This window comes from Equus quagga, unplaced genomic scaffold (genome assembly GCF_021613505.1).
Source record: "Equus quagga isolate Etosha38 unplaced genomic scaffold, UCLA_HA_Equagga_1.0 220_RagTag, whole genome shotgun sequence".
Lineage (NCBI taxonomy): Eukaryota > Metazoa > Chordata > Mammalia > Perissodactyla > Equidae > Equus > Equus quagga.
The window spans coordinates 3,343,450-3,363,298 of NW_025799647.1; the positions used below are offsets into that span (position 1 = coordinate 3,343,450).

A 19,849-nucleotide genomic window follows, 5' to 3' on the forward strand; every position below is an offset into this window, starting at 1 on the left:
ATGCATTCCTTCATTTAGTCACTAAATCACTCACATATTCACTCCTCCACTCATCTATTTAAGGAATATTTCTGGCAGGCCTACTGTGTATTAAAGCACTATGGTAAGTGGTAGTGACATAACATTAAACATGAACACAGTCTCTGCACTTAAGGAGGTTATCATCCATTGAGAAATACACACAGTACACAAACAATGATAATATGCTGTAAAAAGCTATGATAGGTGCCTAAATAACACATAGGAGATCACACAGGGCTTCAGGAGGAAAAAATCCAAGCTCTACTTGCCTTCCTTCCTAAATGGATTATCCTAAATGTAAAAATTAGGCTTCCTTCTAAACTTAACCTTACATTTAATTTCTCTCAGAGGGCAAAAAAATATTATAGTAGTTATCATTTACTATACTGTCTAGTTAGGAGTGAAAAAAAGGAATAGCAAGGGCTGGTTGCTCAATAGTCCAGTATTATGGAAATTTTCCCAGCTGGGTAGAGGGAACAATCTCTCAAAGAATAGTATTTTAGAATTTTTAAGCTCTCAAAACATCTAGAAAAGAAACAAATGGTGTCCCCTAGCTTTTCTTTTGTTATTTTCTTCCTTATTTGGGCTGAGTCACAAGCAGCTGTTTCTTAGGAAGTCACTAGGAAAGTAACTTAGCAAATTTCTTTACCTGCCTGATTGTCTTCCCAACCCACAGTCAGCAATCTTCCACTGAAAAACCCACAGAGGAGTTTATGTACAGGACTTAACTGTCATTATTCCAGGGGCTTTTCCTTTGCAGTGTTAAATCTCACTTCCAGCCTCACTTTTAGTCTCTGTAGTCTCACTCCTCAGATACCATAACCGAAGATAACAAAAATCAAAATGAAAGGCAACAAGAATTCTATTCCTCCTCCTCCTAACAAAAATTAAGAATGTACATATAAGCTTATGGTGAGAGGACAATTAAAGATCAAACACCATACAGCTACAGGTCATACAGAAAAAAACCATTTTCAAACACTTTAACATCAGTTCCTACGTGGCCAGTGCTAAAGTGTAGTCATCATGAGTTTAATAAACTTAGCAACACAAATTAAATCCAAATGTGAAGTCAAGGCATTAGGCTATACATCTTAAGTTTATACAGTGCTGTATATAAACTACGTCTCAAAGAAACTGGAAAAAATTTAAAATCAATCAAGACAGTCTACACCCCTGGCCACAGTGATTGGTTGGGGTGTGGGCAAATGACCAGATTAACAAAATCAGAACTCTTTCATGAGATTTTACATTTTAGAGCTGGAAGTGAAGAGAGACCATGGGGCCAGAAGGAAGGTAAATGGAGTAAGTTAGCAGTCATCTTCCTGGTTTCATAGAGAAAGCCTGATTGCCGTTAAGTGAGACTAAAGCCAAGAAAGATCAGAAGAGATGATAGCAGAAGGTAAGAGAAACCCAGTTGCACAAACTCCCTAATTCTATTCTGTGAGGTTCTCACAGTTGAGCTGGTTTCTAAAGCTCTTTCCTGATTCCATGAGAAGTATTTCTTAGTTACATAAGAGAGTCAAGTCCCATTTTGCTTGACTTACATCTCTGTACCCTGAAAGTGAAAGAATCTACTAATTAAAATGATACAATGTTTATTTCATTAAAAAATTCTAATACTGGATTGATCATCTATCTGCCTCTGGCAGACACTCAGATATTGTCCATCTTCAATCACATGTTCCTTGATTACAAGAACAATATTTGTTAAACCTAATTACTGAAAAAATTAAAATCTACTAGTGCTTTTTCATTAAATAAATTCTAAAATGAATAAACCCACAAAAAAATTAAACACATTCTCAGGAATGTACAAAATGACAGAAAGTCTTCTAAAGCAAAGCAAAACCCAAAGTCTTTGGGTTTGCAGTTCTGACATAGAACATAGTACCCTAGTACCATAATACCATAGCACCAGGCTAAATTAAACTGTACTGTCCCAATATATACACTAGAGACCAACAAACACATAGTCTAAAAAGGAACCCAATTAAAAAGATCTTACATTTAGAGATATTATTATAAACAAGAACTTTAGTAGCTCTCTGAGATTTAGCAGAACTATTGGCAGCGGAGCAAAATGAATGATCAATAATTTTTAAAATGCTGCCACTGGAAAAATGCATTTCCACAGCAAATGAAATTTATTTACAGAGAAACAAAGGATAACAATACAAAAACTCTTCTTTTAAATAAATACGAAAGGTCTCAAAGATACTATAAAATGGAAAATTAATAAAAAGACCATCAAAAACATTAACTAAATTCATCTACCTGAAAATGTAGTATGAGAATATACAGCTCTACAAAAAGTAACCACTTTAAAAAGCACTGTTTATCCTCTGCTGACTGGCATTTTTAAGAAATTCAATTTACCATAGCAACCTGTCTTAACACCAGCAGATAAGCAGAGGCTATATTTAGATATGATTGCTTTCCAGACGACAATCCTGCCTTTCCTTTAATGCCATGATCCAAGGGACCAAAATATCTTTCAATCAGATTATAACGTGAAGCCAAGTATACTGAAGGAAATAAGGCTGTGTTTCAGAACCATGAAAAGAACAGTTTCTACTCAAGGTGGTAAAATTTGTAAAGAATTCCATAAAGGTAAATAAAATTTTCACGTGTAAGAAATTTACAATTAGATACAACTATTTCATCCGATTTTATCTTTGTTCTTAAACATGAAATGCCATTATGAAGCACTAACAATCTATAATATCAAACTACATTTCAACTAGCAGGTTGCTGTTGATATTTTTTAATTAGCATGTTGCATTTCCAATCTAGAATCTTCTAATTAAAAAAGAATTTTTTTTTTAACTCAAAAGTAATCTTTACAGACAAGGTATAACAAGAGCAGTAGTAATACAAGGCAAGTAATACAATACAAAATAAGGAAGATGAATTGATTAAAATGCTATTGTTGCAAAATTCCTATGGATGTATTTGTACTTTATAATCTTCATAACAATAGTGAAAAGGAATTTCTATTTTACTAATCAAATGTAGACAATATCCTTTATTTTCTTTATTCTGTAGATGAGTTGCATCAAAATCATTATTAAAGACAAGATGCAAAGAAGTAAGTGAAGCTCTAGTAAAATTACCAAGAACATATCACCTCACAACCATTAGGATGGCTATGACAAACAAATAGAAAATAACGTGTGTTGGTGAGGACGTAGAGAAATTGGAACTCTTCTGCATTGTTTGTTGGAATATAAAATGGTGCAGCCACTAGTGAAAACAGTATGGCAGTTCTTTAAAAAAATTAAAAATAGAATTACTATATGATACAGCAATACCAACTCTGGATATATAGCCAAAAGAATCGAAAGCAGGGTCTCAAAGAGATATTTGCACACCCATGTTCACAGCAGCATTACCTACAATAGGTAAAAGAAGTAACCCAGTGTCCATGGATGGATGAATGGATAAACAAAATGTGGGATATATATATAATGGAATATTATAGAGCCTTTAAAAAAAAGGAAATTCATGCTACAACATGGATGAACTCCCTTGAGGCTATTATGCTAAATGAAATAAGCTAGTCACAAAAAAACAAATACTGTGTGATTCCACTTACATGAGATTTCTAGAGGAGTCAAAATCATAAAAACAGAAAGTGGAATGGTGGTCGCCAGAGGCTGAGGGGAGGGGAAGATGGGGAGTTATTGCTTAATGGGTACAGAGTTGCAGTTCTGCAAGAGGAAAAAAATTCTAGGAATTGGCTGCATAACATGTATATATTTAACACTACTGAATTGTGTATTTTAAAATTAGTTAAGATGGTAAATTTTACGTTATGTTTATTTTACGACAATTTTTAAAAATACCAAGAACATTGATAAGAAGTATTTCCTCATCCATAATATAATTTATCCAGAATTGAGAATTAAGATTGCTTCTATTTTACTGAACCATCCTTTTTTATAAATCACAAGAGGTCAGAACTTGGTAATATCTTTTTAAAAATCTTGACATCACTGAAACAACTGAAAATATATTCTGAGTACCATAAAGAAAAACAATAAAGACTGACATATTTGTTATGTTGTCCACAATTGTAGAAGAATATAAACTTTTCCTATTTGACTATACGGAAAATTACTAATATCCTGCATTATGAGTTATATCTAGTATTCAGAGATGGCCAATTCTTCTATGAATTAAACTATTTTTCCTCTAACTGACCTACATAAGACACATCTAGGATGGTCCTAACTTTTTAAGAGTTTTTACAAACTAAAGAAAATGAGACATCCACCTACATTCACATGCAATCAGCATCAACACAAAGAATAATACAAACAGATGTTCAGTGTCTGTTAGTCCTTTTCATTATGTTATTTTTCCTCTTTCGATTCTTAAACAGCTTCTAATAATTTCTATAAATGAATCTGTGTTCAAATAATTATCTATGCTAAGTAGTTTATAAATAATCAGAAATCTAAAGCACAAATATGGTAATAGGTCTTATCTTTCATCTTCAGTACATAGCCAATGGGGATTTGGAAGTATTTTTGAGAATTATCTCTATAAGAACACAATTGAATAGAACTTAAAATAAAATACATTACATATTGCACCTCATTTGCACATAAAAGTCATCTCTCCAGAAGAAACAGCATAAATGATTTTTTATAACTTAGCATGTAGCTCTACACTTAAAGTGAACAAAAATTAATTACATCATGCTAACAATAACTTCTTGTATACACAAAAATTCTGTATCACGTTAGATATGTTTCTAATATGGTAATAACGTTAAATTTGATAACAGTTTTCAACATGCCATTGAAAGAAACAACTAAAACAAGTGGTGTTAGAACACAACCCAAATTGACAAATTATAAATACAGCAGAGGAAATCAATCTTAAAATATTTATAATCATAAATAGAAGGTAAGTTTTTAAAAGTTAAATTATTTATTTCAAAATTTAACATGAATGCAAATTACTAATTCAAACAAACTCTTAGGCATACTCATCACCAAAAAGTGAATGTCAAGTTTCTCTACAGTTAACACCTACAGGATTGTGAGAGAAACAAGTATTCTCAGAGGACCCAAAGAAGAGAGCTTCTCAGGTATCCCCTTCACCTCAACCTTGCCACAAGTCACATTCTGTTCTCATTATTATAACAGATCAAAAGTTAGTAGCAAGACCAGAAAGTCTTAGGGATCCATAACTTCTCATTTTTCTTTAGAATCCTCTTCATCATAGTCACACAATATAGCTCACTCGGTTCACTCAAGCCCAATAATTAGCTTTACTACAATGGAAGCAAATATTGGGGTGTGTACTGAACATAATTCAGATAAACTACAGAGGGCCTATCATATTATTCCAGTAGCTTGACACAGATTTAGAGTAGGAATTAGTCACTTTTGCTTCTTCCTTTTCAGTCTCCTGAGGCAATAAACCCCTTGAACTTCATTCATTCATTCACTGATACACACATACACACACATGTATGATCCAGTTTTATTTCTGTACTTTGTCCAAAGAAACTCCACGATGCTCATTTATCTGATTAAGACACACTACATACTGTTTTCAGTGTCAGTATTGACCAGATAGCCTGGCTTCCCCAGCCTACTTTCCCCTTCTCTCTTTATTCTGTCTTCCTTTCTAATAGCATTAGTGATTGAAATACTTAATTTTTCTTTACACATCAACTCCTTTCAGCAACACCAGCTTGAGTAGGTGAATCATAATACAAATGTGCCAGGCATATTAACAATAAAGCATTCATTCAATACATCTTACTCTAATAATTTTTTTATTTGGAATATTATTTAACATAACATATGTATGCAATTTTAGCAACCCTTTCACTAGTCTGGAGTACTCATAAAATGCAAGTGATTTTTTAAGTAGGAGAGTTTTGTAAAAAAGTTATTTCCAACACATTCCCTACTCAATGTTGCAATATAAACAATTCAACTCCATACAGAACCATATGGTGTACATGAATTGAGGAACATAAAGTAAAGATTTAGGTCAGTGAAACAGAAAAAGGATAAACGGCTTTTAAAAGAAAATCTTTACCCATGACATATATAGTAAGTAAATGTTGCTATAGAATTGTAACTCAGAATAAAATATTTCCCATAATAACAACTGAACAAAGTACACTATTTTTTCCACACTGGTCATTTCATTCCCTAAAGAATTTTTATCAACTAAGAAATATATCTCTAAATATGAATTAGGGTCATTAACAGAACAAGTTAATAATTATTAACAAAGAAAAAGTTCTTTCCAAATCCAAGTGTCAAGGGAAAAAACAAATTCTTTATCACTGAATTCTTACATTCTAGACTAATGCCACGTTAAGAGAATGAAGCTAAATTAAGATATCTAGCTAGTTTAAAACAGAGACTCAGAATTATTTTGTCCATCTAATGCAATAGTGATCTGAGATAAATTTTTCTTAGAATATTAATATTAAATTTAGAATTTAGTTAAAGGTTGCATGATGAATATTATTCTACATTCTGGAAAGAAGTATCAAATCCTCTCAAAAGGCTACAACTCATTGTTATAGTCCATAATTTAAGTACAATTCTCTACAGCTTTTATATGATTAAAGTATATACAAGCACATTTTTTCCACAAAGATTGCATTAAACATACGTAATCCTACTGTACCAAAAATATACCTTACAAATAATAATGAAATTATTTATTTTATTCATTCAAATGGGTGAAAACTTTCCAAGAAATTATAAAGTTTCCTCCAATATCCAAAAGGAAAATAGAACTCTTCATGCAAATAAATGTTATTTGATATTCATTTACTAGGAATATTTACATCCACATGGAATAATTATCCTTGATTAAATATTTATAGACTGAAAGGACAACTGTCAATCTTCACTGGAATAAAAATCACAGAAAAAGAACACTGACAATCCTTTTAAGAGAAGAAAAGAGAGACATTAAAAAAAGAAAAAAAGTTGAGAGAGTTGGGTTTGGAAATTTATGTCTAAAGTCGTTACATTATAAACTTCAATATTCAGTCATTTTCAGTATTCTGTGTCTCATGACTATATTTTTTTAAATGACTGGAAAATCATTAAGAAATTAATAACCTTCTGGTTCAACACATTTATTATGTTTTATTCCTCACAAAACTTGCAATGAATTATAGTAAAAGTTGTGGGAGTATAGATTACATGTGATGTGGAAGACTGATTTCCTATAAGAATAAACTTTACTGAATGCATTATGTATTATTAAAGAAAACACCTGCCACCACTCAATTTTCCTTTCTCTATTGTCCACGGCTTAACTAATATGCTTTTTTTTTTTAATAAAAGGTAATCTTACTGGGAGGGTATATTCATATAGAAGATAACACACACAATTTTCAGTAAATATAAAAATGCAAAAGTTTTCATGAAATAGAAAGTGACACTATAGTAAAGTATATGCTGATAAAGGATTGACTCATGAGCAAGAACATTAAATTGAAACCTATAAAACTCTTCAAAAATCTTGTGCTGTATACAGCTTTCTAAAACATTAAAAACATATTCAATATATTCAAATATATTATTACAAATAATTATTTTATATTTGTAATTATACTTACAAATAATGACTATAAATTATTCAAAACAGCTTAAAATTGATGTGAACAAATTCAATCTCACCTTCCCAAGCAAATAAACTGCTAATCATCTTCCCTGCCTGGTATCTACCACCACATTGGCAAGATATCATCGGCCATTAGCCCTACTCCTTGAAAGTCAATCATTTAATCATAACTTTATCCCTTCATCTAAAATGTCTTCTATTTCTAAAAAGAAACTGCTCCATAACTTTACTTCTGCTGAAACTGGTCCATGTGCTTCACTATATGTAACACAAATTGTTAGAAAAGAAGAAATTGCTTAAGCTTAAATCAGTTCCCAGTTACAACTCTTTTGAAAAAAGTCACACCAACCATAAAGTTTTAAATTATACTTAGTACTGAAAACCAAATACTCACAAAGAAGGATCTTGTACGAGATCTTTGAGATTTATCCCACTGCGATCTTCTGCAAGATTCCTGAAGCAACTATCACTCACTAAACAGAAAAGGGGGAAAGAAAAAGAAAATTAAATTTTGCTTACATTTCAGTTAAATTACTGCTGACCAAAAGGAATTGTTAAATTAAAACTGGCTCTCTGGATATAGTTTTTCCAAACATCAATATTGATCAATTTCTTGGTCTGGTAGATTTACCAACAAATATTAATGTTCAATAACAAGCCAATAATCTAAGCACACAGACTTTATATAAATACCACATATAAAGGAGTAAACATGTGGGTCTAAATTTTGTTCTTACTTTTACAGGACTAACTTACCAGCACATAGTGGCAAGTCACTGCTTCCATAACAACTAGAAAAGATAAATTATGCCCAAAAATCATATTTTTAAAGATGTTGGAGAAAACAGACGCAAATGGATAAACTAGGAGAAAAGTGATATCTCTTCTTAGGTAAGCTGAGCCTCCTGATTGTTTTCATTTCTGTAGGATTTATCATTTAGACACAAGTTAAGAATCAGAATGAGGAACACTACTAAGGACAAGAGAAGCAGCATAGCTCTTGACAGTTCATGGGTTGGCATGACAGATTGGAATCTTATGGAATCCTCAAAACACAGACAGTTTTCTCCTCAGAGATTTGCTGAGGATTTGTGTGGAGGAGAAGAGAATGCTGCAGAGGGCAAATAATGTTTTCTGTAGTGTTATGGTGATTAGGAGTCAAAGTCACACTACAACAGATAGAGCCTACCACTTTCAATGTAGAATTTCAACAGGTCTCCCCTCAAGACATGTGCTCTCAACCAAAAGCATCTCACCTTGAGAGGGGGAGATGAGTAAAAGGGAGAAGAACCCAAAATGTACAGTAAAATCTCTCACAATTTCACAGGACATAAGTACAACATCACACTAGAAAGAAATACCTACAACACAACAGGTCTTGTTCTTAAAATATTTAAAATCAGAGGTAGTCTAAGTATATCTAAAGCTGTCACTTAAACCACTCAGCTCAATTTGTGGTTGAGTTGAGGTAATTAGCACTCACCATTTCTTTCTAATATGGGATTGAGAGAAAATATTTACATCAATTTCTATCACCCTATAATAACCAGTATTTGGTATTCAATAAAAGTTACAAAGCATGGGAAGGAACACAAAAGGTGACCAATAACCAAGAGAAAAAATAATGCATATAAGGTTGACCCACAGATGATACAGAATTAGAAAACAAGAACTTTAAGAAAACAATTTAATGTAAGTTAAAGTAGAGAAAAATGTTCACAGTAGATGAAAAGAGGAAAATTTCAACAGAGAACTAAAATCTAGGAAAAAACACCAAATATATATCTGAAATTAAGAAATCAGTCAGTGAGTTTTACAGCTGATTTAACACAGCAAACACAGGATTAGAGAACTTGAAGAGATCAGCAAAAAACATCCAAACTGAAGCAGAGAGAGAAAAAACACAATTTAAAAGAACAGAGCATAAGAGACACAAACAGCCCAATGTAACTGCAGTTGAGAAGAGGAGACAGACAATGGGGAAGAAACAATACGTCAGAAAAACACAGCTGAGAATATTCTAAAACTGTTACACTACATTAACTCACTGACTCAGGAAGTATAGCCAACCCCACACCAGAAAAAGTGGAAGAAAATCATACTCAGTAGTCAAATGGCTGAAAATCAAAGATAAAAAAAAACCTTTAAAACAGCCAGGGCAAGAAAAAGGACACATTACCTACAAAGGAAAGACAATAAAACTGACAGTTGAGTATTCACCATAAACTATGGAATCCAAAGACAATGGAACAATATGTTTAAAATGTTGAGGGGAAAACTGAGAATTTAAAAGTCTATACCTTGATAAAATATCATCCTAAAATTAAAAGCAAAATAAAATTTTATTTTATAATGTTTTTATATTTGTTAGCATTAAGTATTGTCTATCTGATTTTAAAAGTTTTATTACATATATCTCAGCCATTTCTGATCTGCATAAGAAGAACATAACACTTGCCTTGTTCCTTTCAAAGATCCATTACTTAATATTTTATTTGAATTTTAGATTACCTTTTCTTGCAGAAAGTCCCTCAAAATTTATAAGCTTTAGGCCCCCCAAATTTGGATCTGCCTCTGATATAAATGATACATACAAGCAAAAGATATCCCCCACTCTTTTTGCAAAGAGTATAGTAATTTTGATTAATATATAATTTTCATTTCCTATTTAATAAGACACTGATTTCAAGCTGTTGATTTGAGACAAATTTTCTACTTTTCATAATTTCAACACAAATGCTCTTTATTATACCATTTCCTGAGTAGAGCCAAAAGTTAAAAAATAAACTGTTGGCACACTGTAAGAAAAGTTGATTTCCAGCTAAGCTGAACTAAAATTGAAGATATAATATATCACAAAATTTGTTCTCATAAAGTTTCTTGCCCAATTTGGCAAACATGAGAGCTTAGTTATAAACTTCAAGAGACTGAAAGTTTTGGAAACTTAATTAAAATGGAATAAACCTTTGTTCCTTTAAAGGCATGCCAGTCAGCTATCTGTGAAATGAATTTTGCCAAAGAAGGCACTTTTCTAAGATCCACATCCCATTCAAATTTTAAGTTAAAAACAGAGCAGGAAATCCAAAGAGAGAGTTTCTTAACAAAAATTCTGAAACTTTGGATGCCTAATAAAATATACTTACTGTTTTTACTGAAGATTTTTTTCACCAACGCAACGTTTTGTTTTTAAATTATAAATAAGAATATGGTACACTTTAAGAAGCTAGTGAACATACTTTTTCATATATAAATCACACCAAAATCAGTTTTAGTCATCATATTTTTCTGTTGTTTTTCTCCCCCAGTATATGCCAACTAAAGGAATTACTGTGCTCTTTGTTCCACTGATTAATACAAATTCTTCAAAAAGTCATTACAAAAGTCAGATAAAACAGGAGAAATTACAACAGAAACATGTAGTCAAACTTTATGCTACTAACATGAAAATTATAAACTTGTACCTCAATCTGGTTTATATTGATTTAATAATGTGGAGGGGATCAAAGAAAAATTAATTCAAAATATTTCTAAAATGGATTCTTCAGCAGAATTCTTATCCAATCATAGGCATTTTTTCCCTGTAAACCTTCATATTTTCTGAACTATAATCAAGATAATTGACATTCATTATGTGCTAAGCATTTCACACTCATTATCTCACTTAATCTTCACAATCATCCAATGATAGACCTACTATTTGTATCCCCATTTTACAGACAAGAAACGAAACATGGGGAGATAAAGTATTCTTCTAGAGATCATATAGCTAATAAATAGCAGTACTGGGAAAATCCAGACCCCATAACTTCAGAGCCTACAATCTTAACCACTGCACCATACTGACCATGGTTCTCACTGATTTCTCATATATTCTGAATTCTCACGCATTTCCATAACTTTAAAATAAATGTTATAGTATTAAAATTCATTATGAGATAATCAATGCCACGCAAAACATTATTAAAGAATTACAGCTTTTAAAAGTTGAATAAAACAGTAGGCATCCTCCAGTTGGGTGGTTAATTAACTGTGCTTCATATCTCATGGGTTCTATGGAGGTATCTCAGATCAAATGGCATCCCTTTTCCCCTTTCAGCTACAGAGTTCTATTTTTATTTGTTTACATATTAGACTGGTTCAAAAACTATACTTGAAGAAATTTTACTAAAGAAATTTTTATAGCTGAAACACACACACATACACACCTCAAAACAGTATTAGTTCTACTCTCTATTATTTTATAGATGAGAATTATGGTTTGCCTATGGTCAGCAAGAGTGAGCATTTAAAGTTAGGACATACTTAGAAATATTTGTAAAACGAACCCTTAGCAGGGTTTTTAGCTAATCATAAGTACCTTTTTCTGTATATATTCATCGTTTTGGTCTATAATCATGGTAATAGTTGACATTCATAATGTGATAAAAAGCATTTCATGTTCATTTTCTCACTTATAACAAGCATAATATAGTATGATGTATAATCGATTTGATCTTTGATAAAATCTTTATAATGTATTTTCTAAGTTGTATTATTAAAGATGATTTCATCTGATTATTCGGAATTATATTATGAAAGACCTAGCCTTCCCCTTCCTACTTCTAAGACGAGATTTATAGTCTATGTTGCTCTGGTCAGGAAGGATTTTCCTGTAACAAGAAAATTTCTATCCTCAAAAATTCATGTTTAAAATAGAGCATAGGAGGAACTTAGTATTTATAAAATTAATTGTATTGTCCCATGTTTAAGAACATGGAAATAAAGCACCATTTGAAAACTGCTAAGAAAACAGTAAAATAGATTTGATTCAAAACATTCATTATGTATTTCTAAATATCCAGTGAAATAAAATTCCAAAGTAAGGAATGGCCCTGTGAAAACAACTGATGATTAAAATGAAATAGAAGTTTATACTATAGAGAGATTTCAATTAATTTATTCAAAGCTAGACTGGACAAATGAGACAGTTTAAATCAGAGAAAAGGATAAAAGATATTGACGTAAGTGTTTCAAAAGAAATATTTGAATATCAAAAAGTTAGGGGCTGGTTCTTAGGAACATTACATATTTTTCCAAAAATATCTCTACGATCACAGTGTGAAAGCTAAATGTTTAGTGGAAAATGTCAGCATGCTGTCATTTTAAAATATCAGCAAAAAACTTCGGCATTTGATTTGTTTTATTCTATTCTGAAAATACATCAGATAGCTTAATAGCTGATATAAGAAAACTTAGACTGACTCCATAATTCTCGGGTTTCTTTTTTCAAGATAAATATCTAATCTATATTTTCTTTGTTTGTTATTTAGGTGAAACTCACATAATGCAAAATTAATCATTTTAAAGTGCACAATTCAGTGACATTTAGTACATTCACAATGTACTGCACATCCATTCATCCTTTGATGGCCATTTGGGTTGTTTCCACTTTTTGGCAACTATGAATAGTGCTGAGTGAGCAGGTGCGTACAAGTATTTGTTTGAGTTCCTGTTTTCAGTTCTTTGGGGTAAATAACTGGAAATGGAATCGCTGGATCATATGGTAATTCCATGTTTAACTTTTTAAGGAATCATCAAATTGTTTTCCAAAGCAGTTGCACTATTTTATGTTCCAACAGCAATGTATGAGGATTCTATTTACCCATACCTACAGTTGTTTTGCCTGTCTTTTTAATTTAATCACAATAGTGGGGTGTGAAGTGTTATCTCATTCTGGTTTTGATTACATTTCCCTAATGACAAATGATGTTGATCATCTTTTCATGTGCTTATAGTCCATTTGTATATCTTCTTTGGAGAAACGTCTATTCAAGTCTTTTGCATACTTCTTAATTGGGTCATTTATCTTTTTGTTGTTGTAAGACATCTTTATACTTTCCGGATACTAGACCCTTGTCAGACATATGATTTGTAAATATTTTCTCCCATCCTATAGTATGTCTTTATGTTCTCTTAATAGTGTCCTTTAATGTACAAAAGTTTTTTATTTTGATGAAGTTCAATGTGTCTATTTTTTCTTTAGTAGCTTGTGCTTTTGGGGTCACATTTAAGAAACCATTGCCAAATCCAAGGTCATGGGTAATTCCCCTATATTTTCTTCTAAGAATTTTATAGTTTTAACTCTTATATTTAGGCCACTTATCCATTTTGTGTTAATGTTTGTACACGGTGTGAGGGTAAGAGTCTAACTTCATTCTTTTACATGTGGATATCTAGCTGTTCCAGCACCATCTGTTGAAGAGGCTCTTCTTTCTCCCATGGAATGGTCTTGTCACTCTTTTGAAAAATTAATTAACCATAGACATATGGGCTATTTCCAGATTTAATTCTATTCTATTGATCTATATGTCTACCCTTAGGCAAATATCATACTATTTTGATTACTGTAGCTTTGTAGTAAGTTTTTAAATTGGGAACTGTGAGTCCCCCAACTTTGGTTTTCTTTTTCATATTGTGGACTACTCAGCATCCCTTGCAATTCCATATGAATATTAGGATTCTAATTCATTTTTTACATCAAATTTTGGTGCCCATTTTAAGCAGATTCACCTTAAGACACATTTTCCTGTTACCAATTATCTGCCCTCAGATACCAATTTCTATTTTTTTCCATGCCTAGGCCCTACCATTTTCTATCTGCTACGAGACTAGCTCCCTGAATTCTTCTAAAAAGGATGTAAAATAAATACAAGAACTATTACTTATCAATTGAATGAGGAACATGAACAATTAAAGAAGGTAAATTGTTGTGACGGAAACTTGGTAATTTTCTTAATGTATTCAACCTAAAATTACAAGCCAAAACAATGCTTATATGCAAAACTTATACTATGATAGTCATTTCACAAATACAAATGTAATTTTAAGTACTTTCAAACTGTTTTATGCACTTTGTGTGTTGTCAAAAGGTAACACATTCCTATTCTGACAAAAGTTAAAACAAGAAGCAAAATGTTCTTTCCCAATACATTTGCAACAGCTATTTTTTTGAGTTCAAACTATAGCTCCAGCAGCATTTCATTGGATCTGATGCAAGTGCAAAGAAAATTTTCATGTTTCGAAATCCATTTAACTTTGCAACTGAGGAGCTTCCACCTTCTCTTCAATTGGAAGTGATTATTCTGCAATGTAATTGCATGCTAAAAGGCAAGAAAACTTAACAGAACTCTAAAAACACATTCCAATAATTAATGTGCTCAATTAAAATCATATGTTCAGGGACTGATACGAATATCTGTCAGTAACTATCAGTGTGAAGACATCTGCAGAAAAAATATTCCATACAAATGAGCATTAACAGATAAACACTTGCAACTGAGTTTGATGACAGGTAATAATAATTCTAAACTCTAATTATTACCCCCAATTCCAGTCTTTAAATTGCTAAACATGTATTGCAAATATTGCAGTCAATTATTATTATTATATTTGAATTTCACAAATTTAAAAAATTGTGAAAATTTGTTTTCTTTCTTGTTATACTAATATATCCATAATATTCTCAATTTTGCCTCTAGGCTCACAAAACCCAGAATATTTACTATCTGGTCTTTTATGGAAAAAGTTTACTGACCCCTGGTTTATAAGAACACACTAGGGTTACCATGCACTAGAGAGAGCTGGTTGATGTTGTAATTCCTGGCACATGCCATTAGTAAAGCATATGCCCATGACTTTGCACAGAAGGTGCTAATAGAAGATGATATATGCTCTTCTCTATTCCTCTGTATCTCTGCCCAAAGCCCATATCAAACTCTAGTTAGTGGGAAAACTTCCAAATATATTTATCCCTCCTCACAGAGGTTCTCCTACCAATCCTCGACAATGTCGGATCAGTGAAGACTCAGTTGGGAGCCAGAAGTACCATGCTCACTGAGCAGTACCAGGTAGGCCCCATCTCAAGTATCAAAGGAGGCCAAATAGAGACCTTGACTTCTACCCCAATGTGGCAGTAAAGAGACAGTGTCCACCTCCCTTTACCTGTCTGAGTATTGTCTGAATAAGCCAGGTAAAACAGAAGGTTTAAATAAGATCCACAGTTCATACCATAATACCTCAAATACCCAGATTTCAATCAAAAATCAATCATCATAACAAGAGCCAGGAAGATCCCAATCTGAAAGAAAAAAGACAACTGACAGGTGCCAACTCCAAAATGGTAGAGACGTTAGAATTATCTGACAAAAATTTTAAAAATCAGAGAAAAATACACTGAAAAAGAAAAGCCTTAAGGACCTATGGCACAATAACAAAAGATCTAACTTTCTTATCATCTGAGTCTCCAAGGATGGGAAATGGAGGGCAGAGCTGGAAAAAGAATTTGAAAAAATAAAGGCTTGAAGACTTCCTAAATTTGGCAAAAGACATAAACATAAATTCAGGAAGATGAACCAACTTCAAACAATATAAACTTAATGAAATTTATACCAAGACCTATCATATCATAGCCCAACTTCTGAAAACTAAAGAAAAAAAATCTTGAAAACACTGAGAGAGAAACTACACCTTACCTCTAGGGGAAAAACAATTCAAATGAAGCAGGTTTCCTATCAGAAACCAAGGAGGCCAGAAGGAAGCACTTTTTCAAGTGCTCAAATAAAAGAACTACGAATCCACATGCTATATCCAGGGAAAATATCCTTCAGAGATGAAGAAGAAACTAAGACATTCTCAGATGAAGGAAAACTAAGAAAATTTGGCATCAGCACACCCATCCTAAAAGAGCTGGATCTGAGAAAAGATAAATTAAATTGACAAACCTCTAACAAGACTGACAAAGAAAAAAGAGAAGACATAAATTACCAATACCAGGAGTGAAACAAGAGATATATCACTACAGGCTCTGTAGAAACCAAAACAACAATAAAGGAATATTACAAACAACTCTAAAGGAGTTGATTTGGGCAACGTAAAGGAAATGGACCAATTCCTCAAAATACAGACTACCACAACTCACCCAACATGAGATAGATAATTAGAATAGTCCTACAACTCTTAAGGAAATTGAATTTGTAATTTTAAAAGGAAATGGATGAATTCCTCAAAAAACAGACTACCAGAACTCAACCAATATGAACTAGATAATTAGAATAGTCCTACAACTTTTAAGGAAATTGAATTGGTAATTTTAAAATGCCTCAAAAAAGAAATCTCAAGGTTCGGATGGTTTCTCTAGAAAATCCTACCAAACATCTAAAGAAGAATTACCACTAATTCTACACCATCTCTTTCAGAAAATAAGGAGGGAATACTCCAAATTGATTTTATAAAACTACTATTACCCTGACAAAGAAACTAAACCAAGAGAGTACCAAAAACCAAAACCAAAATCCCACAAATATTTCTCATGTGAATACAGACTCAAAACATCCTTAAAAAAATGTTAGCACATAGAATTCAGCAATATACACAAAGAACCGCACACTATGACCAAGTGTGGTTTATTCCAGGAATGCAAGGCTGGTTCAATATTTTAATAACAATCAACGTAATCCAATTATTAACAGGCTAAAGAAGTAAAATCACACGATCATACAACTGAAACAGAAAAAGCTTTACACAACACTCAACACCCCTCCATGATAAAAACTCTCGGAAAAAAAAGGGAATAAAAAGGGAAATTCCTCAACTGCACAAACAATATTTAAAAAAAACTTCAGCTAACACAATTCTTAATGGAAAAAGACAGAACACCTTCCCCTTAAGGTCAGGAACAAAACAAAGATGTCAACTCTCATCACTTTTATTCAGTGAAGTAATGGAAGATTTAGCCAGTACAAGAAAGCAATAAAAGAAAACAAAAGGCATGTAGATTGGACAGAAGAAAGCAACTTCAAACTGTCCCTTATTGCAGATGACATGATTGTCAACACAGAAAATCTACAAAAGACTCCTAGAACTGATAAGTGAGTTAATCAAGTTCTTAGATTATAAAACCAACATAAAAAAATCAATTATATTTCTATATACTAGCCATGAAAGCAAGAATCTTGAAGTTAAAACTATAATATCATTTACAATCATTCCCCCAAAAATGAAATACTCATATGTACATCTAACAAATCATGTGTTGGACTGGTAGACTAAAAATTACAAAATGCTGGTAAAAGAAATCAGAAAACTAATAAATAGAGAAACATATGGTATTCGTGGATTGGAAGACTCAACATGGTAAAGATGCGAATTCCCCCCAAATTGATACATAGGTTTAGCATGCTTCCTATCAAAATCTGTGAGTTTTTTGTATGTATCTTATTAGATAACATACACAATATTATTCTAAAATTCATATGGAAAGTCAAACAAACTAGAATAGCTAAAGCCATTTTGAAAAAGAACTAAGTATGAGGAATCACTCTTCTAAATTGCAAAGACGACTTATATAGATACAGTAATCAAAACCACGTGGTATTAGCAGAAGGATAAACTCACAGACAAATGAATTAGAATAGAGAACCTTGAAACAGACCCACACAAATACACCTAACTCATTTTTGACAAAAGTGCAAAAGGAAATCAATGAAGGAAAGATAGTCTTGTGAACAGGTGGTGCTGGAGCAAGCGGATACCCATAGGCAAAAAAATTTAACCCCTACTTTTCTTATACCTTATAGAAAAATTAACTCAAATGGATTACAAACTTAAATGTGAAATATAAAACTATAAAAATTTTAGGAAAACACAAGAGAAAATCTTATAGGCTAGGGTTAGGCAAGTAATTCTTAGATTTGACACAAAAAGTGCCATCCTTAAAGGAAATACAGATTAACTGTATTTCATCAAAATTAAAAGCTTCTATGTGAAAAATCCTGTTAGAAACGTGAAAATCAAAGCTACAAAATGGGAGAAAATATTTCCAAACAACATACCCAACAAAAAGCTAGTATCTAGAATATATAAAGTAACCAAAAACTCAGTAGAAAGAAAAAATTAAATGTTCTAACTAGAAAATGGGCAAAAGACATGAAAGGATATTTTGCCCAAGGGGATATACTAATGGAAAAGATGTTCAACATCTTTAGCCATTAGGAAGTGTAAATTAAGATCATAAAAACATACCGTTACACACTTACCAGAACAGCTAAAATAAAAAATAATGACAAAAACAAATGGTGACAAGGATGTGGACAAACTGAGTAACTCATACTTAGCTGGGGGGAATGCACAATGGTACAGAACTCAGCAATATAGTTTGGCAGTTACTTTAAAAAAATAAGAATGCAGGAGTCAGCCCCATGGCCTAGTGGTTAAGTTCAGTGTGCTCCACTTCAGCGTCCTGGGTTCGGTTCCCCAGTGTGGAGCTACACCAATCATCGGCAGCTATGCTGTGGCAGCAATCCACATACAACACAGAGGAAGACTGGCACAGATTTTAGCTCAGGGTGACTCTTCCTCAGCAAAAAATATAAATAAATAAAATAAGTATGGAACTAGCATGTAACTCAGCAAATGCACTCCTTGGCATTTATTTAACCCAGAGAAATAATAACTATGTTCACACTGAAAGCTGTACTCAGATGTTTACAGCAACTTTGTTTGTATTTGCCCAAAAGAAACAACTCAGATGTTTTTCAATGGGTGAATGTTAAACAAACTGTGGGACAATCATACCATGGAATATTACTTGGTCATATAAAAGAAGAGACTACAGGGGCTGGCCCCGTGGCTGAGTGGTTGAGTTCGTGTGCTCAGCTGCAGGCAGCCCAGTGTTTCATTGGTTCGAATCCTGGGTGCGGACATGGCACTGCTCATCAGACCACGCTGAGGCAGCATCCCACATGCCACAACTAGAAGGACCCACAACAAAGAATATACAACTATGTACTGGGGGGCTTTGGGGAAAAAAAGGAAAAAATAAAATCTTTTTAAAAAAAGAAGAGACTACACATACACACTATAACCTGGATGACTCTCTGGAGAATGATGTTGACAGGAAAAATAGTGCCCCAAAATAAGACACGAAGCATGGATTCCACTTATATAACTTTCTCGCAATAAGAAAATTATAGAAATGGAGAATAAATTCAAGGTTACCAGAGTTCAGGTGGAAATAAGCATAGGAGAGAAGTGGGTTTACAAATAAGCAATATGGGAAATCCCTGTGTTGATGGAAATGTTCTATATCTTTACTGGGTCAATGTCAACCTCTTGGGTGTGACATTGTACTAATTTTGTAAAAACAATACCTTTTGGGGAAGCTGGATAGAAG

General features: G+C 32.6%; 1 protein-coding gene across 4 annotated transcripts in view; it reads right to left on the reverse strand.

Moving 5' to 3' along the window:
* The window catches only part of LOC124233758 (gephyrin), a 574,265-nt gene that overhangs the window by 438,401 nt on the left and 116,015 nt on the right, over window positions 1-19,849 (reverse strand). For all 4 annotated transcript variants that reach the window (XM_046650942.1, XM_046650941.1, XM_046650940.1 and 1 more), the window contains exon 2: window positions 8,036-8,114. In XM_046650942.1, the coding sequence (XP_046506898.1) occupies window positions 8,036-8,114 (79 nt within the window). The remainder of the gene's footprint in view (window positions 1-8,035; window positions 8,115-19,849) is intronic.